At 36.4% G+C, this 24393-nt stretch overlaps 1 protein-coding gene across 23 annotated transcripts in view; it reads right to left on the bottom strand.

The window, feature by feature from the left end:
- Window positions 1-24393, bottom strand: part of ADAM22 (ADAM metallopeptidase domain 22) — a 241831-nt gene that overhangs the window by 101858 nt on the left and 115580 nt on the right. For all 23 annotated transcript variants that reach the window (XM_074379366.1, XM_074379365.1, XM_074379371.1 and 20 more), the window contains one exon: window positions 21800-21866. In XM_074379366.1, coding sequence (XP_074235467.1) covers window positions 21800-21866 — 67 coding nt within the window. The remainder of the gene's footprint in view (window positions 1-21799; window positions 21867-24393) is intronic.

Below are 24393 nucleotides of genomic sequence, written 5' to 3'. Positions count from 1 at the left end.
GTGCCTGCTACAAAGTCAAGTTATTAATGCTAGTGGTTTTCAAAGATTGGTTTTCAGACCAACAGCATCAGCTTGAGAGGATGTGGAGAAATAGGAACAGTTTTACACTGTTGGTGGGAGTGTAAACTACTTCAGCCATTGTGGAAGACAGTGTGGCAATTTCTCAAGGACCTAAAAATAGAAATTCCATTTGACCCAGCAATCCCATTACTGGGTATATATCCAAAGGATTATAAATCACTCTATTATAAAGACACATGCACACGAATGTTCATTGCAGCACTGTTTACAATAGCAAAGACCTGGAACCAACCCAAATGCCCATCAATGACAGACTGGGCAAGGAAAATGCGGCACATATACACCATGAAATGCTACACAGCCATAAAAAACGATGAGTTTGTGTCCTTTGTAGGGTCATGGATGAAGCTGGAAACCATCATTGTCAGCAAACTGACACAAGAACAGAAAATCAAACACTGCATGTTCTCACTCATAGGCGGGTGTTGAACAATGAGAACACATGGACACAGGGAGGGAGCATTGCACACTGGGGTCTGTTGTGGGGGGTCGAGAGAGGGACAGCAGGGGGTGGGTGGAGAAGTCGGCAGGGGGGTAAGGAGGTCGGTGGGAGGGATAATATGAGGAGAAATGCCAGATGTGGGTGATGGGGGGATGGAGGCAGCAAACCATATTTTTACGTGTCTACCTGTGCAACAATCCTGCATGATCTGCACATGCACCCCAGAACCTAAAGTACACTCATAAAAAAAAAAAAAAGAAATGCAAATTTCTCAAGCCTCACTATAGACTTCCTCAGAAGCTCAAGGATGAGGCCTACTCACCTGTGATTCGGCCAGACTTTCAGGTGATTTCACTGCACTCTAAAGTTTGAGAACAACTGCTTTATATTACTCCTGTTTCTGATTCTGAAGCTCCTCACTGTTGAGCTCACTGAAATCTTACACTGGTTCCTGGGCTGACCCTTCCTGACACAGAAAGAATATACTTCACTCTGTTTCTGGTTCCCCAAAAAGCAGCTGGCTTTATCAGAAACATAATAGAAGGTGAGAGGTAAGATAAGAATATTAAGGAAGAGCAGAGTTGTTTTTTGTTGGTGCTGGTCATAGGATACCATGCAGGATGCTCTGGCCTGGATCAAAGAGGCCAGAAAAATCAAAGTTCCAGTTTGCCTCAGACAAAGGATTTCCCAGGATACTGGCATTTCAGTGCTACTTTCGTGAAAGTCACAAGCAGATAGGAATGGTTTGGTCATGCTAAAAGGGTTAGGGCCAGTGTAGGCACCTCCAATCAAAACAACCGCCCCTGCAACTCTTGTTCTCCTGCTCTGTTCACTGAGTCATAGCCTTCTCCCCATCCATGGGCACTGGGCCTAGAACCAGCCTTCTGCCATGCAGTTTGGGAAGCTCATGCCAGTCACTCTCTTCCACAAGTGGGACCCTTCCTCACCCTGTACAGTAGCTGCCAACCTTGGCAGCATATTAGTAACATGTGGGAAGTGTTTTTTTGTTTTGTTTTGTTTTGTTTTTTTTGAGACGGAGTTTCGCTCTTGTTACCCAGGCTGGAGTGCAATGGCGTGATCTCGGCTCACCGCAACCTCCGCCTCCTGGGTTCAGGCAATTCTCCTGCCTCAGCCTCCGGAGTAGCTGGGATTACAGGCACGCGCCACCATGCCCAGCTAATTTTTTGCACCTTTAGTAGAGACGGGGTTTCACCATGTTGACCAGGATGGTCTCAATCTCTTGACCTCGTGATCCACCCGCCTCAGCCTCCCAAAGTGCTGGGATTACAGGGGGAAGCTTTTTAAAAAAATACACAGCCTCACCCCATACCAGCTGCATCAGAATTTGCAGAGGGTGGGACCTGCGTATTTTAAAAGTCTGCCCAGATGTTTCCAGTATGCTACCATAGTTGGGAAACTCTGCTCTAGCTGATACCACCTTGCAGGAACATAAGGTCTTCCCTTGAACCCTACTGCATCCTAGATTCCCCCGAGGTGTTTACACTGTCCTGACACATTGGTGGCTGCAGTCTGTTCCACCAGGTGCTTGCCTACCAAAACCACATTTATTTCCTGGTCTCAACTCCCTCTTGATTGGCATCAATGTCAAGAACCTGCATTCTTCCAATCCTCACTCCACCTTCCCAATTGTAAGTCTCCTTGGGAGGCTGGGCATGGTGGCTTACACCTGTAATCCCAGAACGTTGGAAGGCCGAGGAGGAAGGTTTGCTTGAGTTCAAGACAAGCCTGAGCACAGTGAGATCCCCATCTCTAATACCAGATAGATAGATAGATAGATAGATAGATAGATAGATAGATAGATAGACAGACAGATAGATAGACAGATAGAAAAGTAGTCTCCTTAGGGCCAGCTGCATAACGGAAATTCTTAGAAAAGCTAAATTTTATGTTAAAGAAGATCCACCAACCTATCCCAATTAAAACTCATAATCTGTGATTGTACAGAATCAGACTGGATTCATAGAAAGGACATAGGCCAAATATCTTTTCAGGTATACAGTATAATGGTATCTGATTCTAAAGGCTAAGAAAAGTGAAAAGATTATTTCCTCTCCTTTTATAGTGAATTAAAATTAAGTAAAGCTATCATGTGGTTCCCAAATGCCAATGATCCACAAATCTATACTAATGCATCTCAAAAAATTTTACCAGTCCCTGTCAAAAAGATAAAAATAAGTATAGTGCACTTATTTTTTCATAAAGCTAAATGTATTTATTTTTTTAAACTGTCCTTTGTTCTATATTTACTTCCTTATCTTTATTATTCAAATTATCAATTGTTTTCCTTTTATAAATAGACTTTTATTTTGGAATAATTCTGATATACAGAAAAATTTCAAAAATGATATAGAGAATTAATCTGTCACCTAGTTCTTCCCATCGTTAACATCTTATATTTCTTTAGTATATTTGTCAAATCCAAGAAACGGACATTGGTATATTACCATTTACTAGACTCTGAACATTTAGATTTCACCAGTTTTTCCCTTAATTTCCTCTTTCTATTCAAGGATCCAATCCAGAGTACCATATTGCATTAGTAGTTAGATTCTTTTTTTTTTTTATTGGTAGCAATTGTAAACAGTAGTTAGATGTTTTGAGAGGGTTGTTTTCATATACAGCAAAATAGAAGAAATGGCAACCCTATACTGATCCTCAAAATTCATGTTCTTGGTATATGGAACTATGAAATATAAAAGTTTAAGACAAAGAATACAAATGAATACCTCCTAGACTTTAACTTAGCATTATTGGTCTTCAAAAGCCTTAAAAACAAAACCGTTCTTACATCATCAGGCTTAATTTAAATGATTAAAATGTAATATTTAATGTGACCTATGGAAATGAATTCTGAAAGATTACTCAGTAACATTTCACTATAATAAATATCTAGAACCCCTTATTGCCTGAGATTCTTCTGGACTATCCTTTCAATGATGTTTGTATGGGGAACAGCTTTGGAAGATGGAGACCATCTCCCTCCAAAGCAAGGAGCAGGCATGTTTACTTCCCACTATAAGAGATTCAGGTTTCCTAAATTCAGAATTTCTTTGTTGTAATACAATGCACTATGTGCTCGGGTGTCACCTGGCTCCTTCCGCTATCACCCTCTGGGAATTAAGGCTCAAGACACCAGTGTAAGAAAATATTGCTATTCTGGCTATTGCCAATGCCAGAGTAATAAAGTCATTTGTCTCTGACCCAGGAGTCTCCTGTCTTCTGCCAACATAGACAAAACTGCAGCAAGCTAACATCTGTTAACTTATAAGTAGGATAAAATTTCAGACTTTCACAGTTGTTGAGGTTGGATTTCCATCTTCCCCTAACAATTAAGAGATCTGTTAAGAGTAAGACTCCATTCCCCCATTTCTATTTTCCTGCAAGACAAAAATCAGGTACTGATAAATAGGACACATACTGCCCTTCTTATCACAGGTAACTTAACTCTCATATACACTATTGGTTAACACCTTTGGGTATTAATGTTTGCCACCCCATTTCAGGGTACGAATGTTCAAACAGCATCCAACAACATCTAAAGGTAAATAGTCATTAAAAATCTCTGTACTATTTCAATATTAATTGATGAGCACTAGGATATTGTAGCATTAATCAAAAACATTTTAAAAACCAAAAAGATTCAGCAGATCATGGACTTAAAAAATTAAAAGGAGATAAAACTAGTTGATGAAAAAGAATAATTTCATTTAAAACATATATGGTTACCACTGGAGAGAAAACGATGTATAAGAATATTATTGTAGTAAAAGTTTCCACAAGAAAGGAAAAGAAAGACAGTAGAAAAGCACTGGATATAAATAATAAAAGTGATGAAAAAGGAGTTAATCTTATTAAAAGATGGTGAACACCAAAAAATATAGGGGCCATAACTCTCTGATGAGCTCATGAGGGAAGAAGAAACAAAGAAGGAAGGGGAGGAGAGGGAGGAGAAGGAGGAGGAGGAGAGGGGGGAGGAGGAGAAGGAGGAGGAGGAAAGATGAAGAAGAAAGAAGCAGCAGAAGCAGCAGCAGAAGCAGCCTGCCAAGGATACAGTGAGCTTAAAATCTATTTTTATTATTCAGGAGTCTTGCCTTATACTGATTTTCCATGGTATGTCAGCCTTGGACAATAAAGTACAAAAACCATGATAGGGTGGTTCCCAGGAGTGACAACTCACAAGTACCCTACATGAACAATTGTTAAAGTCTTTTGAGATGCAATGCATTTCCAAAAGGCATGGACTTATTCCTTTTGGAGGTGCCTGAGCATGCAGGCTCAGGCACCTCCAGCATATAATCTAATTGTTTTTACATTAGTTATAATAAAATCAAAATGACTTCTGTATTATTAGTAGTTTCCTCAGGCTCTTGCAACAAGTTAGCAAAAACTGGGTGGCTCAAAACAACACAAATTTATTCTTTAACATTTCTGGAGGCTAGAGGTCTGAAAGCACAGTATTGACTGAGCCATGCTCCCTCTAAAGGCTCTAAGAAAGAATCCTTCCTTGCTTCTTCCTAACTTCCAGTGGCTGCTAACATTCTTCACTCTTCCTTTATTTATAAGCACATCTTGTAATTTCTGCCTCTGCCTTTGCACAGTGTTCTCCCTATGTGTTTAACTCTGTGTCTTTATGTCTAAACCTCTCTCTAGTAAGGACACCAGCCATTGGATTAGGGCACACCCTAATCTAATATGACTTTGTCTTAACTTGATTACATCTGAAAAGACTCTGTTTTTAAATAAGGTCATATTCGTGGGTTCTAGGAGTCATGAGTTTTGGGGTAAATTATTCAACCCAGTAAAATCTCACATCTAATTAAACATAGCTAAGTAAATTTTTATTCATAATCCTGGGGTTTTCATTCTAAGAACCTTGGTTCAGTGGTAGAAACTGGAGGTATCTACCATGGTATCACTCATCTAATAAAATTAACCTGTATCTTAATTACCTAAAACCAGGATTCTAGTTTCCTATCTCTTCATTTGAAGATATTCATCATTATTTTTACACAAATAATATGGCAAACCTAATATCCCATTTCATTAAGTCAAACACAGATTCCTAAATTGCTTATTTTTAAGAACAGAATAGTCAAGAGAAATTATTTTGCAACTGTCAGGTAACCATTAGACACCCATTAATATAACGAATATTTTATCAGACTACTAAAAGTTTTAGGTTCCCACAAAATGCTCAGCAACAAATTACTGTAATGCAGGGAGGGTACTCAACAGATCTGAGACGTAGTTCTAATTTGGGAGAACGGAAAATCGATGTGGACCACATACCATGACTACATAATTACAAACTCAGGAAATTACAACTCTTTCCAGGAAACCACTACATCACTGTACCTTTTTACAAATAATAAAATTTAAATGTATTACTCTAGATGGACTTTTTAGCATAAGGACTATGAATTACCTGAAACCTTATTCTATAGTTGATGTTTGACTATTAACAGGAAAAAATATAACTGATTACTCGATTGTTGCATAAAAAGAAAACATATTTGTGCATTCCTAAAATATAGGAAGAATAAGTTTTTGTCATATCTGAAAAAATTTTTTTTAAAGAAATGTAACTATATGAGGGTCTAAAATAAGGAAAAAAGGAAATTATTTTTTCTCCACTTTTACCATAAACATAATCTCCCTTAGTTTCACTTCAATTCTATCCTCCACTCCTTTTTTGAAAAAGGAAAGATAAAGAGAAAATTTCTGGCCACTGAAAGATTCCATTGCAGCCAGGCACAGTGGCTCATGCCCATAATCCCAGAACTTTGGGAGGCCAACACGGGTGGATCACTTGAGGTCAGGAGTTTGAGACTATCCTGGCCAACATGGTAAAACCTCATGTGTACCAAAAATACAAAAATTAGCCAGACATAGTGGTGCACACCTGTAATCCCAGCTACTGGGGCGGCTGAGGCAAGAGAATCACTTGATCCTAGGAGGCGGATGTTACAGTGAGCTGAGATGGTGCCACTGTACTCCAGCCTGGGTGACAAAAAAAAAAAAAAGATTCTGGTTGCAGCATCCTCTTCTCTTTGCACTTTGAACCTTACATGCTGTGCTCAAGCAGTTAATATAGCATTCAGTGGTCAGTTTTATCTCTGTATGAATAATTTTGGATTAGCTCAGGACTTATAAACATGTAAAAAGAGTTAGATTACTAAAGAGGTCTCAAACAATATCCTTCATGGATATTTAAGTATTTAAGGTTGTATCTAATAAAAAGTGATGTTAAACGTGAAGAATATAAAGTGTTTTTTTGTTTCTCAGCAAGTGTTTCTATGAGCATAAGCTGATCATTCACTATTTCTGTTATTTATGTCTCCATAAATTAAGAAGGGAGTTGAGTTGAACCACCAGAGTCCTTGCTTGTTTCATAATTTGCAATCTGTTTTTAAAAAATCAAAGGTTATTTTTCTTTTGAAGACCAGGCCAACTTCTGAAGAATCAATATCTTGTACACTGCACTTATCACAAAGGAATAGAATTTAAAAACAACAACAAAGATGCTCATATGTTTGGAGTTTTTTTAATGCCAAATATATAATTTTTAAAATAATTATATTATTTCTAAAAATATAAACAGTTCATGAGTCATATAAAGTCACAGTATAATTTATGGAATATATATATGTGGACCAAAACTACATAGCAGAACTTTAGGATATTGTTAAAATGGTACTTAAATAAATTTTACATTCCTAGATGCATATAGAAAAGAAGATTGGTAATCAATAAATATTTAACTAAATGAATTATGAAAGGAAAAATAAGAATTTCAGAGAGTAGAAAAAAGAAAATTACAAAAGTAAGAGCAGAAATTATTGAAAAATACATTATATTAAAGAAAGCAAAGCTGGTTCTTTAGGGGAAAACAAAACATATTTTCAGCCAGGCACAGTGACTTATGCCTGTAATCCCAGCACTTTGGGAGGCTGAGGTGAGAGGATTGCTTGAGGCCAGGAGTTCAAGACCAGCCTGGGAATCATAGTGAGACCTGGTCTCTACTAAAAGTTAAAATTAACAAATTAGCTAGTGTGGCACCACACACCTATAATGCCAGCTATTCGGGAGGCTGAGGGAGAAGTACTGCTAGAAGTTCGAGTTTACAGTGAGCTATGATCGCACCACTGTACTCCAGCCTGACTGTTTCTTAAAAAACGAAAAAAGAAAAAAGAAAAGCAGGGGTGGGGTGAGGAGAGAGTATTTACAAAAAATTCTAACAAGACTGATCAAGTAAAAGAGTGAAGACAAGAATAAAACAAAATAAAAATGAATAGGAGGTATGCTGATAGATAATTAGATTTTAAAAACCATGAAAAAAATTTAAAAGCTAATATAGCAAAATACTGAACTATATTAAATCCACACATGGATGTCTGTTAAGATATTATATATAATTTTTAACATGTCTAAAATATTTCGTGATAATAGAGATTTTTATCTCAGGCCAATTGTTCGTATTTGGTGACTTAAAACTGATCAGATGTGGCTCTAAAATATCTCAGAAAGGAAGTGCATGAATGTGAGCCTCTGCTTGGAGGATGTGCTTGCCATCAGGCAAGCAGATTATAAGGCTCACTATCAGTTTTTATTTTTCCTGTTCATATTCACTGTACATTTTTATAGTAGGGGGTATAAAATACTTTCCCAGACCTATCCAGGCTGGACTTTTCCCTACACATCTGACATACAGTTGGATGAACAGAAAAACCACTTAATTTTCTAACACCTGGATTAATTCATTCACTTATTTCTTTCATTCAGCAGATACTTAGTGTCTTCTAGGTACAAATATTATGATAAATGCTGAGAACATAGTACAAGTTCCCATGGGCGCCTCTTAGAAACTTCTTATGGAACTTACAGTCTAGGGGCGTGGAAGATTGTCTTATTATGAAGCAGGAAGTGGAGGACAGCTGCTAGTGATCCTGACATGCTTCCCGTCATGAGCAGAATCAGAAACTAGCAGTAAGAATACATAGAAGCCACCAAAATTTCACCAGAAATTCTTTACAAATTGCCACTTTACCTCAATGATGATATCAGAATCAGTATTTATGGAGTACTTCCCACATCCAAAGCTCTGAGTTTCATGTTTGTCTCGTTTAACAGACAAGGAAAATGAAGTATAGGAGGCATAAACAAATTGTCTAAGGACACACATATATTAACTGGCAAAGTCAGGATTTGAGTTTAGGTCCTTCTAGCCCTAACAATATTCTTAGTCTCTAAGCTTTACTGTCCTCAAACCACAGATCTGTCCTGGAGTTAGAAATTACAACCAAATAATGGATACAATTTGTTAACACAATTCAAGAAGTTAAAAAATTTTTTTAATTTAATCAGAAAGACAGCAGGATCTCAAGAAAACAGCATTTAGTCTGTCCAAAAATCTAATTACTATGTGGAATACCTATTGACCCCACTCAGAATTACCAAAGCAACCACTCTGCCATCCACAGAGTTATAAAATTATTTCCAGATTTTCAAGAGAAGAGAAAACAAAGGCAAAAAGTAATCAACGTGGAAAGTCCAAAAACATTATTAGGCTGACTTCTTTTACATTGTACCTGATTTCTCTGAGTTGAGGCTCTGGTCAAATACCATCCTCCTACTTTCATCCCTTTTCCTCCTGTGCCACTTGCTCCACCTCTTATTCTGTCTACCTTCTCTGGTTTCTTTCTGCCCCTTTTATGCACCAAGATCCTCCATCAAAGCCTCTGGCCTTTGCACACGCTAATTTGACTGCCTGAACAGTTGTTCTACTCCCATTTCACTCGCCTGTCAGCTTTTGAACTTTGGAAGCATATTATTTCCTCAAGAAAGTCTTCCGTGACCAACCAGATGAGGTTAGGTCTCCCAGCAAGTGCTCTCAGAGCAACACTGAATTCTTTTCAGCATTTATCATTTCTATCATTTACAAAGACTTCTCAGTAGTTGTTTGCATCATGCCTGTCACACCCACTAAAGGACAAGCTTCACGAAGGCAAGAAATGCATCATCTGTTGTTTATAGCTATATCCCTTTCACAGGCCCATGGCAAGCACTCAACTCATATCCATTGTAAATGAGGGTTGAGAACATACATTGAGTATCTCAGAATTTTGGCTTTTTTCTATTCCACTGTAAATCCCTCATGTCAGCTTTCTAGCCACTTAAACTCCACATACCTGAGTTTTTATGAGTGTCTATGGGGAAAATCAAGTCCATCTGCTCTTTTTCTACCTCATAAGTGCAAAGAAAAGGCTGTTACAGTAAAACATAAATGTGGCCAAGTGCAGTGGCTCATGCCTGTGATCCCAACACTTTGGGAGACTAAGGCAGGTAGATCACTTGAATTTGAGACCAGCCTGAGTAACATGGTGAAATCCCATCTCTACTAAAAACACAAAAGTTAGCCAGGCATGGTGGCACACACGTGCAGTCCCAGCTACTTGCATGGCCCAGGGGGCAAGATCACTTGAACCTGGGACGCGGAGGCTGTAGTGAGCCAAGACTGTGCACTGCACTCAAGCCTGGAAGATAGTATGAGACCCTGTCTCAAAAAAAATGAAAAACAAGAAAAAAAATCAAATGTAGCCCTGATCAATTATCCTCCTCGAAAAAGGCTATAAACCCTCAAAACACTCAATACCAACAGTACATATTCTCTGGTCTTTATTACCTTTTCTTATTTTATAGTGGTCACACCTTATTTACTGGAAAGTAAGGTATTTTTATTAATGTATAAGAAAATAATTGTAGTTCACAACAACACCATGGGAATAATTGTGATTTGTTTTTTGCTTCAAACCAGTTAAATGTCAAAAACAATATTTCTACTACTTTCTGTTCAATCACAATTACACTAATAGTTCACTCTCGTTTCAAAAAAAATGCAAGAGTAGATTTGGAAAAGACATTATATAATGAAAAGGTTAGTTTTAGAATCAGAATTAAAATAGAAAATTCTATTATAAAATTGCTAATTAGTTCCATACATGGAAATATCATTAGTTACTGCTACTTTAAAAAAAAAAAAACTTATAGCTGAATATATCTTTTAAGTTTATAGCTAGTATCTTGAATATTAACAGATGAAATAACTCTTTAGATACTTAATTGGGAGAAAAAATCTTACACCAGAAAGAATATAAATGACTTTCTATTCAAATAGGTTAGAAACGGAGCTTAGGAATAGAACTCATGCTGACAGCAGCTGTCACTTTCATTTTTCCTTTCTCCCAGCACCAAGACACCTGACCTATATAAACTGGCAACGGGCCAATATATTTTCTTCAGGATTCAGAGTTAAGACCACTTGCAATCTTAACAATGCCATTAAGGCAGTTGATGCATTATACGTGATGATGGACCTAGAGCAACCTTGCTTTAGTCCCAAAAGAAAGCAAAATTTACTTAATCCCCCCAACCAAATGTTTTTCCTATAATGCAAAGAGAATTAAATATGAAATCTGAGAGCTTCCTGAAACTACACTGATTACAAGATGGCAGAGGAGAATATGTCTGCATAAGCCTGCCAGGGAGGAAATGCACACAACCTCAAGCTCATCCAGGAGATCCTAAATGATGACTAGTGGCAGATAAAAGGTAAAGTTAGGAAGTATACCTGGAATAACTGATGTTATACGTGAGGAAAAAATAAACACGTTATCAGTTTGTTTATTAGATTTGTGTAGCTCTTTCACTCTCTTCCTGTTTGTGGACTGTGTATGTTGTGGAATGGAGGGCAAGAGAGGTCCGGTGGGAACGGGTATTCTGAAGCATTTTGGCAAGGATACAACCAAATACCTTCTAGTCTCTTGGCAGGATAACGGTATGTTTCAGTTTAGTTACTCTTGCCCATAAAACCTCACATTTACTCCAGATGTGGATAAATTTACACACAGGCACAAGATGGGCATAAGAATTAAGTCATGTGTTTGCCATGTGCAAGGCAGCAACATATTTCAAACTATAATGATTTAGAAGTGATGGTGCTCCCCTGTGCTCAGCAATACACCATTCAACTATGGAGAACAAAGAAGGACTAAAAATAAACTCCAAAATGAAATACTTTAATAAGAAAGGCTGGTCGGGGTGGAAAGGGGAGTCTTTAGAAGGCATTTGGTTTTTGAGTAAAGAAAATTTTATATTGGAATAATTGTGACTCACCTGAACTAAAACATCTTCAATTTTGAACTAAAACATCTCATTAAAACAATTACTAAAAAGAGATAGTAAATTACAAATTGTAAATTGTAGAAGTGCTGTAATTAAAATCTTTTCATTCTAATTCCTCTGCTATTATGATCATTTATTTCCACAGGGAGGATAAACTATAGTAGATTATAGCATACATTCTGGTGCCAGACTTCCTTGTTTAAAATTCTTGGGCAAGTTAGTGAAACTCTCTGTGGCTTAATTTCCTCATCTGCAAAATGAGGATAATAATGTTATTACTTGGAGATAAAATGACTTAAGATATATGAAACACTTAGACTAGCACATAGTAAATACCACACAAGCATTTGCTATTACTCTAACTACTACCAGTACTTTTATTAATCCTAAATCCAGTTACTAGTATTAATCCCATCTGAATATCACATGATTCAAAGACATATAGATTGCATAAGACAGAAAATCCCTGGTGTAATAGGAATACATAATATTTATTTGTAAAAATACTTAACTTTGACTTCAATGTAAAACACAGTACAGTAAATCATATTTTTAATTTCCATTGAGTATCATTAACTAAAAAGATTATTCCATTAGTAGCCTTAAGGAAGCAAAATGAGTTTTGAGTTAGAAGGAGAAGAGGTTAGCTCTTCCAAATGACTAGCATTAAACTACTGGTGGCAGTTACTGACCCCAAATACTGAGTTAGGGAGCCTGAGTTAATAGCATATGAAACCATAATCTTTGTACAGGACTGCAATATACAGTAATTATTAATCAATGAAACTAGCTCACTATGACTTACATACACTAACCATCAAAACTATAATATTTTCAGCTATACTTTTGTTCGGTATTTAAAATACTTCTGTGAGAATATCATAGTTCTTGAATGAGTAATAGAGAAAATTAATGAGTCTTCCTTCTGATACAATTCACTATTAAAAATGAAAGTACATAAAAATGGGCAGGAGCTCAAACCCACAGGAACCAAGGGACATGGTTTCCTGTGTTGGCCCTGTTTACAATTATAGAGTCATCTCTAAATCAGAAGATCCTAATATTGTTTCCCATCATCACCCTGAAATTTAATTCAACAATTTCTCATTAAATTGCTCTAAGATGAATACTACTTATAGAATCATTTTTAGGAAGCTGAGCTCTTATTCTTGTGGGATCCTGAGGTTTCAAAAAAAAATCATTTATGTCAGTAATTAGGGGAGAATGAAGTCATTAAAATATAATAGTGTTTAAAGCCATCCTACCTATAGCTAACAACTAAATATTCATGTATGAAGTTCTATTGATAAATATTTTTTAAAGTCATTTAAGTTTCATTACTAGTCAAATTGACATTAAGTCATGGCTAAACTGTTTCAGAGAATGGACTTGAAAATAAAGTTTTGCAAGTCATCTAATTTTAAAATTTGTGTATTTGTGGTTAACTTGGCTTTGATTAGCATAGCGAGTTACCATGTTCATAGCTACATCATTTGAAATTTCCTCTCCTGTCAGAGAGAACCTATGTGAGGTACCTGCATGCTCATGCCACAACCTGTAACACCTGCACCTGAAGTTTCTCTTTGGTCCACACCACAAGTTTTGCTCTCAGAGTTTTAACTTAACAGTGAGAGTCCTTAACCTAAATCACTCAGCAAATGCAGGAAGAAAAACATAAAAAGAGATTTTAACATACGGGTAGTTGTATCTGCCGAACAACCCTATAATTGCTTCATTAATTGTTTGTGATCACTTTAATCAACTGTATTTACACACACTCTGTAAAGAATCTATGTTCCCTAGCAGACAAAACGGAGACCAAAACCCACCTCACTTTATGGTATGTGAACTATATCTCAATATAGCTATTCTTTTCAGAAGAAAAAATCCCAATTACCATGGCAGCAGGAGACCCACCAAGGACTGAAGGCCCTCAATCGACACTCCGCCTCTCAGCTGGCCCTTAAAATGCACATCACTGAGCTTGTTTACTTGGATAGAAGCCTCCCCATCTCCACAGAGCCAAGGAAAGTGCTTGAAACTTGGATTTGAAATTTGGTGATAAAATTAGGAGCTTAAGTGACAACTTCTATAAATAGATCTGTTTCAAAAGGAAAAAAATTCATTTCTAAAGCCATCTTCTTAAGCCATGTGACTTGATTACCGTCTAGGTGACTAAGTATTATCCAGGAGCCTTATCCAAGAGTTTCTGGAGAAGCTACTGAAGTGAGAATTCAAGACAGAAAGCATGCTTCTCAAATGCAAGAGGAAGTTGTAAATAAGGAAGGCACTTTGGAAGAGGAATGCTGTTGCTGAGTTGTTCTACTGGAAAAGAAAAATGAAAATGAGAGAAAAGGAAAAAGCCTTAGCATAGATTACTTGGCAAAAGTGGCTGTTGCTTACATTTTATCTCAAAGACAGCCTCGAAAACAAAAGATAACCTAAAAAGGTATTTGAAAAACACACAGGTCTCTACTTCAGAAGATATATCATTGAGACAATGGTATGGATGGCTCTGGACTAATAATGAATGCAGCAAAATTTACTGCACACCAAGGTCTGATTTTTTGTTGTTGTTGTTGTTGTTGTTTGTTTTTAATTGCTTACTCTTCTTACTCCTATGAAGTAGGAAAGAGCCAAGATTCTGTTTGGTAATGCAGTTTTAAGAATCAATAAGGAGATTTGATAGCTAGGGTAAGCAAAAACAGATTAACCCCTGTGTTCATCTTTTCTGTTGCAATAAATATGAGCCACTTTGACAGTTTAACAGCCACTTTTGTGCTTCCCATGGCCAAAAAAGAAACAATACAAGCACTTCTGTACTATTCGATTTGAATTGGAGTTAGAAAAAAACTGCATCCCATAATAGGCTACGTTAAGTACTGTCATTAAAAAAAAAAAATGGAAGGCAGTCACTAAACTATAACCTATATTGTACATAAACTAAACTCTGTCGCTAATGACAAACTGAGAACATACTTCACTCAAGAAAGGAGTCCACAGTGTTATATGGCACCATATAATTTTGGGTTGTTGTTGTTTTTACAAACAATACATTTTAAAAGCTATCTTAAGAAACACTATTTCTCTAACATGTTATATACCTTTTGAGTTATTCAAGTATTGAGAAATATGGTCCTCATGGAGAAATCTAGAAAAGGCAACATGAGAAATACTGAATATAACCTGAAATCACAAGAAATTTTCTATCACTGCTATTCAAGTTCACAGGAATTATAAAGTTAACCAGGAAGGCATCTGTTGTTCTGACAGTCACAGTATTTACAATTTTCTAAGTGATTTCTTGCAGCTGTCCTCTACTAGTATTTTTTTTTCCTATCATTGACACATTCACTGGGGAAAACTAAAAGATTAAGGCAGGAATTTTAAAAGATATCCCTTTTTTAAGAAAGACGAAATGGAAATCTGACTTAGAAAAATGAGTGCAAAAGGAATATAGAGACTGCTAGTGGCATAGGTGCCTGCTGGGAGATAATACTGTGTTTAGTTAGAAATCGATCATGGAGCTCCCAACCCAGAGAGGAAGACAGATGTGAACAGAAGTAGGAAAACTATTCTGGATAAAAACTCAGGCTTCATCCTTGCTACTAACTTAAATTCCTTGTTATTTTGAGTTACAAAAAAATTAGCTGGGCATGGTGGTGCACGCCTGTAATCCCAGCTACTTGGGAGGCTGAGGCAGGACAATTGCCTGAACCCAGGAGGCAGAGGTTGCAGTGAGCCAAGATCGCGCCATTGCACTCCAGCCTGGGTAACAAAAGCGAAACTCTGTCTCAAAAAAAAAAAAGGAAAGGAAAAAGGACAGGACAGGGACAGGGACAGGGACAGGGACAGGGACAGGGACAGGACAGGACAGGAAAGGAAGAAAGAAAGAACTTCAGCTAATAAAAATATTTGGTGGCTATTACTCTTTACTATAATCATAAGAGATCAAATAATTTAACTAAAAACACTATCAGAACTATGCTAATAGTCATAATATGCCTGACTGGTCATGATCTTTTATTGGTGAGATAATAAATTATATCTCTAGAAAGATACCTACTTTTACTTTTTGACCCCAAGAAAATCTGTTCCCTGCCCCATCTATACACATTCCTAACATATAGAAAGGATTTGCCATTCCTCTCTTAGTTTTCTAACATACTATGGTTATTTTCCTCATACATTCATTCAAATAAAAATAAAACAAGCTTTGGCCTGGAGAGTGTCTTTACCACTCTTGCCCAAGACAACTGATATTACAGAAAAACTACCCAAATGCATAACCAAATTTGAAAGAAATGCCTAAAGGGTCTTTATGTAGATCATCATTTCAGTTTAAGGATTAAAGATCATAAAGGAAAAATTGTTAGGTGCCTCAAAAATGAATTAGATATGTATACCATGAGTATAAATAAAATACATTTCAATCTTTATGCCTATCTTATATTACATACTACAGAATATACAGTAGATAATACATGTAAGAGTCAGCTCTGGAGTTAGATAATCTAGATTCAAACTGCAGCTTTATAACTGCTTACTATGTTACCTTCACAAGTTGTGTAACTTCTCTGTGTCTCAGTTTTGGTAAATTAAGATAATAGTTATATTTATAATCACAGGTTGTCCTGAGGATTGAATGGCACATACAAATTCATGTGACTAAGATATCATACAACAAATGGGTTAGTTATTATTGTAATAGATAGTTATTGCTAATAGTATTATAATACTGATTAATTAAAGCAGATATAGCTGTTAATTTTAATTAGCCCCATATACCAGCAGCCTTCTGTTTCAAGACAAAACAAGCTATAAAGCAGCAAATTACATAGCTGAGACTCTGTTGCCACTACTCCTCAATTCCAATGTTCTTTGTCTTACGAATCCAGATCCATGGTTCTTCATAATCAGAATTAAAGTTGTATTCCCAAGGTATTCTGCTTAGTTGAAACTTTACCTTAAAAAAAATTTTTTTTTTTTTTTGAGATGAAGTCTCGCTCTGTCACCCAGATGATCTCAGCTCACTGCAACCTCTGCCTTCCAGTTCCAAACAATTCCTGCCTCAGCCTCCTGAGTAGCTGGGATTACAGGGGCCCGCCACCATGCCTGGCTAATTTTTTGTATTTTTAATAGCAGTGGGGTTTCACCATGTTAGCCAGGATGGTCTTGATCTCCTGGCCTTGTGATCTGCCCACCTCGGCCTACCAAAGTGCTGCAATTACAGGTGTAAGCCACCGCACCCAGCCTATTTTAAAATTCATTTAGAAGTCCATATTAATCACATAAAAGTTCTCCCTAAACAGATGGGTAAATTAAGAATTTAATTTTTAAATGAATTGAAAATAAATGTAAGTGAAAGGTTAATATGTCTCATTAAAGGACAAAAAGAATCTTTCTTTTCTTGCATAAACACTTTATCTTTGTAACTTTTGACAAAAAATTCTTTTCAAGTTTTAATAGAACTTTCATATCAGAATTATGCACAGCTATGTGAACAAGATAAATTGATTTCAATGAGGCTGATGATGTCCCTGCAGATAACATAAATCATTATGTTAAGAAACAATCACCAAAATGTGTTTGTTTTTACACTAAATACAAAATTGCAATCAACATCAAAATCCAGATTGTAGGAAATTATATAGCATAAACAATCTGGTTTCTTCAACAAATAAATTGTAAGGGCAAAAAAAGAGAAAGATAACTTTTAAAACTTATTTTTAAAATCTACACAGGCAAAATTAAACTATAGGGGCACATGCTTTGGTGATAAAACTGTAAACAAAAGCAAGAAAAGGATTACCATAAAAGTCAGAATAGTGTTTACAAATCTTATAAGAGGAGGACAAAAAGGGATTGGGTTTGGGAAGCAGCAAATAAACAGCTGGCCAAACTCTATTTTTTTTTTTTTTTAATTTGAGATGGAGTTTTACTCTTGTTGCTTAGGCTGGAGTGCAATGGCACAATCTCAGCTCTCCAACCTCCGCCTCTCAGGTTCAAGGGATTCTCCTATCTCAGCCTCCTGAGTAGCTGGGATTACAGGTGCCTGCCACTACGCTCAGCTAATTTTTGGTATTTTTAAGAGAGACAGAGTTTCACCATGTTGGCCAGGCTGGTCTCAAACTCCTGACCTCAGGTGGTCCGCCCCTCTCGGCCTCCCAAAGTGCTGGTATTATAGGCATGAGCCACCATGCTCAGCCAAATCTCTATTTCTTGAACTGAATGGTCAGCAATTTCCTCAAGAATCTAAAACTAGAAATACCACTTGACCCAACAATCCCATTACTGGGCATATACTCAAAGGATTATAAATCTTTATACTATAAATACACATGCACGCATATGTTTATTGCAGCACTGTTCGCAATAGCAAAGACTTGGAACCAACCCAAGTGCCCATGAATGATAGACTGGATAAAGAAAATGTAACACATATATACCATGGAATACTATGCAGCCATGAAAAAAGATGAGTTCATGTATTTTGCAGGGACATGGATGAAGCTGGAAACAATCATTCTCAGCAAACTAACACAGGAACAGAAAACCAAACACTGCATGTTCTCACTCATAAGTGAGAGTTGAACAATGAGAACACACAGAATCAGAGAGGGGAACATCACACATGGCCTGTCGGCAGGTGGGGAGTTATGGGAGAGACAGCATTAGGAGAAATATCTAATGTAGACGATGGGTTGATGCATGCAGTAAACCACCATGGCACGTGTATATTCTATGTAACAAACCTGCACGTTCTGCACATGTACCGTATAACTTAAAGTATAATAATACTTTTAAAACGATTTGCCTTTAGTATTTCATCAACCCATACATTGTTTTATGTGAATTTCTGTGTCATTGGTATACCTTACCACAGAAAAGGTTTAAAAAAATTTTTTTCCTGAAATATGTATTCCTTTTACCAAAGTTCAAAGACACCCAAGCACAGCCATTCTAGTCATTGGTAGACTAGTCACTGGTTTCTAGTCATTGGTAAATTTGGAATAACACTTTAGTTTTAAATTTACATTTTTAGGATACATACGGCCATGATCGTGCCAACTGACACAAAAAGTTCTTAGAGTTTAGCTTTGATTTCATATTTCCTTTCATTTACCTCAGTCAACTTTAAGAAAAAACAAAAAAACTAACAAGGCCCTTAAGGAAGGCATTATGGGGTGGACTGTGATCCCCCAAAACACATATGCTAAAGTCCTAACCCCTAGTACCTCAGAATATAATTGTATGTAAGGACAGGGTCTCTAAAGAGATAATGAAGTTAAGACAATGTTATTAGGGTGGGCCATAGTTCAATAGGAACAATGTTCTCACAGGAAGAGATTAGGATGCAGATATACACAGAAGGAAGACCATGTGAAGACACAGGAAGAAAACCATGTACAAAGCAAGGAGAGAGACCTTGGACAAAACCGGCATCTCGATCTTGGATTTCTAGCTTCCAGAATTGTGAGAACATAAATTTCTACTGTTAAAGCCGCCCAGTATGTGGTACTTTATTTTGGTAGCCTTAGCAAACTAATATGGAAGGTAAAGGAAAAGGAAAAGTTTTAAGAGTTCCTTTTTAAAAAGGTACTGGAGGGAAGGAAAAAAATATAAAATGTTACCACTTTGATTTATAATGTATTAATGAGGCATTAATAAAAAAGAGAAACTGATATCAGATTTCATGTAAAAGGAAACATCCCAAAGAGCTAAGCACAGAGGTCAAGACAGGAGGGAACCAGCAGAGAAATAACTGGTTACTGACTTTGGATTGATGAGCAGGATTCAGCACTTTCAATGTGGTTCCTGAAAAAACCCAGAGAATTTTGAGTTAGATTTTTAAATGGACTGGAAACAAATGGAGGTGACAGGTGAGATCAGAGTGGTTAAAGGGCTTAAAAAACAACAACAACCTCTGGCCCTTCGGTCTGCACAAAGTTTGTATTTATCATTTCCTTGGTTTGATAGGCTTAGGGGGTTAGAAAAACCATCAACGAAGAAACTGAACGTCTCAGGTGGAAAAATCATCAAAGACTGTACAGCAGAGTCAGTGCTTCGTGTGTTATGTATACTCATGGAGCCTTAAGATCCCAGAGTGGAGTGCACTTTGCTGACTAAGTACAAGTTTTCTGAAAAGGGATATTACTATAGACACAGCAGAGAGCTATCTGCTGGGTCCACCCCCTGCTCCTATTTGCATTTCAACATTCCACTGACAGACACAGATGGAAATAGATAGCAAATGGCCTGTTTCCTTTCCTCTTTAATTTAACAAGGGAATAAGAGATACTCTACATCTGAAAAACATTATCATACAAAATACAGAAGTGAAGCCAAGTAAACAGGGATGGGAATAAAAGGACATGGAGATTCTAGTCCGAGGTAATTTTTTCCCAACTATAAACAAAATGGCTGCATTCTCCCATGTTATATCCAGAAGAATCCTGATATCCTTTCTATAGGAAGGTAGTAATGTAAATTAACCCACCTTTCAATTTGCCAATATGTAGTTTGGAATAACTTTCTGAAGAGACAGGCATAATTATTATATCTAGATAACTTATAAAAATTATCAGATTTTTAAGTCTTTATCAATTAGAAATACATAGGTATGTAGGATGAATTAACTGAAAAAATGTCCTAATGTCTGGAATTTGCTTTAAAATACTACACACATACAAACACAAACACACACATAAAGAAAAAAGAGAAAAAAATATTGTCAAAGTGTTGATAACTGTTGATGCTGGATGATGGGTAAGAGGGGGTTTATTACAGCATTCTTTTCACTTTGATATATGTTTAAACTTTTCCATAATAAAAAGTTTTCTTTTAGTTCACATACATATATAATTGAAAAATTCAATTCTCTTCAGATTGTGATTTGAATAAGACGATATCATTTATTTTGGTTACTGATAACAGTTTAGTTTCAATAAAAAGCTTTACTATAGTAATACAGGTACATAAAAAACTGAACCAAGGCTTTACGGAAAAATAACTTGACAAATGTTTATAAAATGATAAAGAAGCAAGCAGATACAATATTGTAGCTATATATGATACTACATAAATATATATGTATATATACGAATGTGTGCATAAGATAAAAACCAATTAAAAGATATGTAGCAAAATGAAAGCAACATTTATCTCTCATTGATGAGTTTAAGGACAAGTTTTCCTTTTTTGTTCTACTTTTCTCAGCTTACAAGTGTTCTAAAATGAGTATGTACCTAATTTGTAATTAGAAAAAGGAAATGAATGTGAACGAGTGGGATTATAATTCAGATAAAGTAGAATAGATAGTGGGAACACTATTCAGAAGAAAAAAAACACTTGGCCAAAGGTCACTACACTAACCGTTGAGCAGAAAGAAGCCCTACACTTGGGTGGCTTTTGGTTTCATATGCTTTCAGATTACACCATCTGCAGATCTGGTGGGGAAAAGCCCACATTCTTAAGCCTCTAGGTGGTGGAGGCTTTTATTTTTGTGTTAATATTTTCACAGTTTACCTGTCATAACCAATATCCTGCAATTTCTGTCTCCAGATATTTTTAATTCCCTGATCTCCCTGTAGATCTAATAATTTTACATTTTACTGGCAGGGATGTGGGGTGGGAAGGTGGGACTCTTTCACAACTGAATGCAAAGGCACACACCAACCCTGGACCCAACCTTGGTCTTCAGTGGTAACCTTAAAGGCAAATTTCAAAAACCATTTTCTGTGCCACAACCTAAGAAAGAATTATAGGTTGGTGTAAAAGTCATTGGGGTTTTTGCCATTAAAAGTAGTCACAAAAACCACAGTGACTTTTACACCAATCTAATACTATAAAATGTAAGTTTAACAATTCCTACCATATTCTAAAAATTCTTTTTCTGATAACTAAAAGTAAAGTTTTATTTTTTTCCCAAGTGGGTGATAAAACTTCAAATAATAAAGTATTTTTAAAACCTTCAAAACTGTACATTAGAAGTATCATTAAAAATTAAAATCATAATCAGTAGTATAAAATTTCCTCAACAAATTTCCCCACAAACAGGAAAATTTCACTTACTTTAACTTCCACAGTCTTGCCTCCATGTTCAATGTGTCTCTCTATGTATTCAGAGGACAGCAAATCACTGCAACAACAAAAAGAAATGATGAAAATGTAAAACATGAAAATCAGAATCAAATTTACACATATCTGCTTTAACAATTCTTAACCCCCCAAATCAACACTTTATAGCTCTCTCTCTCTCTCCTTCTCTCTCTCTCTCTCTCTCTCTCTCTCTCTCACACACACACACACACACACACACACACACACACACAGCCCAGTGCTTCTAAAAGGACAGGAGGTTGAACTGCCTACACCCACCTGTCACCTACACCCACCTGTCACTCCATTGCTGAGCACAGCTGATTTTGCTGAACCAGCCAATAGTTCTAGGAAACTACTGTATGCACATCACTATTTTTAAGACATCTTGTTCTTAATTTTTTACTTTAGCTTTTTATCAAGTAGTTTTAATTGTATATTGTGCCTTACCATTTCTTTATGTGTTATATGTGATATTTTTTATCTGACAAAATGTTAGTTTCCATCACAAAAGTAAAAAAAGGCAAAGAAAGTTAAAAGAAATGAAATGGAATATATACCATCAGCATTTGAAAATAATTCTTTTTTGAAATCTATCCTAAATAACATTTATATGTTTCTATAATCTTAAATATGCTTCTCTTTAATTTCATATATGTGAAAAACTTTCCCTTTTAATGGAGGGGTCTCAAGACACAACTTCCATAAAATATCTGTAATATGTTAAAGCACTAAAATATAAATAAAACTATCATTAATGATTTAAAAAGTGTGAAACTATATATTTCTAGTGTTGCTCTATTAATAAAAATTGAGCCAACTAAAAAGTCCTTACGTGAACTGAAGGTCATCACACAAAAACTGTTGCAGTCATTTAAATATGTGAATTTTTGAGCACAGAGGCTCATCATGATAAGTACCATACCTACCATTCCTTGAAATGGAAACAGAACCATCAAACAAGAATTACATTAATGCAGGCACCATAATCCTGCAGTATCTGATGCTTTTATTACTATTTAGGAAACTTATCATTATAGTCTAAGTCAATGCTTCATTTGTCTTTAGAATAGATGTTCTTACTGATTTTATGTGAGAATCAGCTAGCATGCTCTCAGCTGCAAGCTGTAGAAAACACTACAAAATGTGTATTAAACAATCAGGACATTTATCATCGTATTTATTCTTTGAAATTCCAGGGATAGTATAATTTTGAGGCTATTCAGTTCTAGTTGATAAATAAATTTGAGGTTTATAAAATATAGGCAACCCCTTTTAAGATATTTTTAGTATATATTTTGCTAGCAAGACATAAGCGGAATTCAGAGACATATAAAGTGTAAGAAGAAGATTTCGTATGTGTTACACACTGACAGAAAGGGTTGCAAGATCAAGAAATGCCAATTACTCTTGAAATATATGAGTAATAAATATTCATGATACATTAAATATACAAGAGGCACTAAATATCCAGGATACACTAAATATACATAGGCTCTTAATATTCGTGAGGGGGGGTTTCTCAACTTCAACGTAATTGATACTTTGGGCCAAATAATTCTTTGTCTTGGGAAGCTGTCTTGTTCACTGTAGCACACTTAGCATCCCTGGCTTCTACCTAATAGATGCCAGTAGAATCTCTTATACATACCAGTCATGACTATTAAAAATGTCTCCAGACATTGCTAAATGTACACTGGGGGACAAAACCATCCTGGTTAAGAACAACTGCTGATACTCATTCCTGCCCCATTTTTCCTCTGTCCAATAAACACAAGAGAACTCATGACTGTTTGTGAAGCTAACTGGCAAGCCACAGCCACTGACCACACATACTTGTCCCGTTGTTTCTCAGACACTTGAGCAGGTGTTATTAGCTTGTGACAACTGCTATCTTTGCGGCTTACCCAAACCTCAACTCTGGTCCTTGCAATCATACCATCAGCAGGGAAGGCATATGCAGATGTATGAGCACTATGTTCCCCATGATTAGATGGCCTGGGCCCTCCGCCCTACTTGCACCTAACCCAGGTGTACCAACTTATCAATCTTTCCTCTTGCCTCTCACTGGGCACTTTAATTAATTTAGTGAATTAAGGGATTTGAGGACAGGAATTTGGTCTGTGGGAGCTTTTAGTTCCCTCCCCTCTAGGAGAGTTTACCTGGTAGCATACTTGGAGGCTACCATTGCATCAAAGTATCTTCCCACCTGACATCAGGGCAGTTTCAGGGTTGGTTCAGGCGGCGGCTCAGTGCCATTAATGAGATGAAGGGTGTGTTCAACTTTCTGCTCTGCCATCAGCATGGTAGAGGGCTCTCTTAGCTGGCTCCTCTCATCACCCTGACATGATGGCTACAATTCTCAGCATCTTATGAAAAATACATTATTCCAAGATTAAAAAAAAAAAAGAAAAAAGCCTTGTATTTATTTTTAAAAGTGAACAAGCCCTTTCAAAAATAGCTCTTAGCATTCATCTTCTCAAGTATCTTTAGCCAGAATTACATTATATGACCACTCCTAAACCAATCCTTTGAGAAGAACATTTGTCTTTGAACAATCAAGATTC

This window comes from Saimiri boliviensis, chromosome 10 (assembly GCF_048565385.1).
Source record: "Saimiri boliviensis isolate mSaiBol1 chromosome 10, mSaiBol1.pri, whole genome shotgun sequence".
NCBI classification, from domain to species: Eukaryota; Metazoa; Chordata; class Mammalia; order Primates; family Cebidae; genus Saimiri; species Saimiri boliviensis.
The sequence above is the reverse complement of the archived record's forward strand: the minus strand, read 5'-3'. Positions and strand labels throughout refer to the sequence as shown.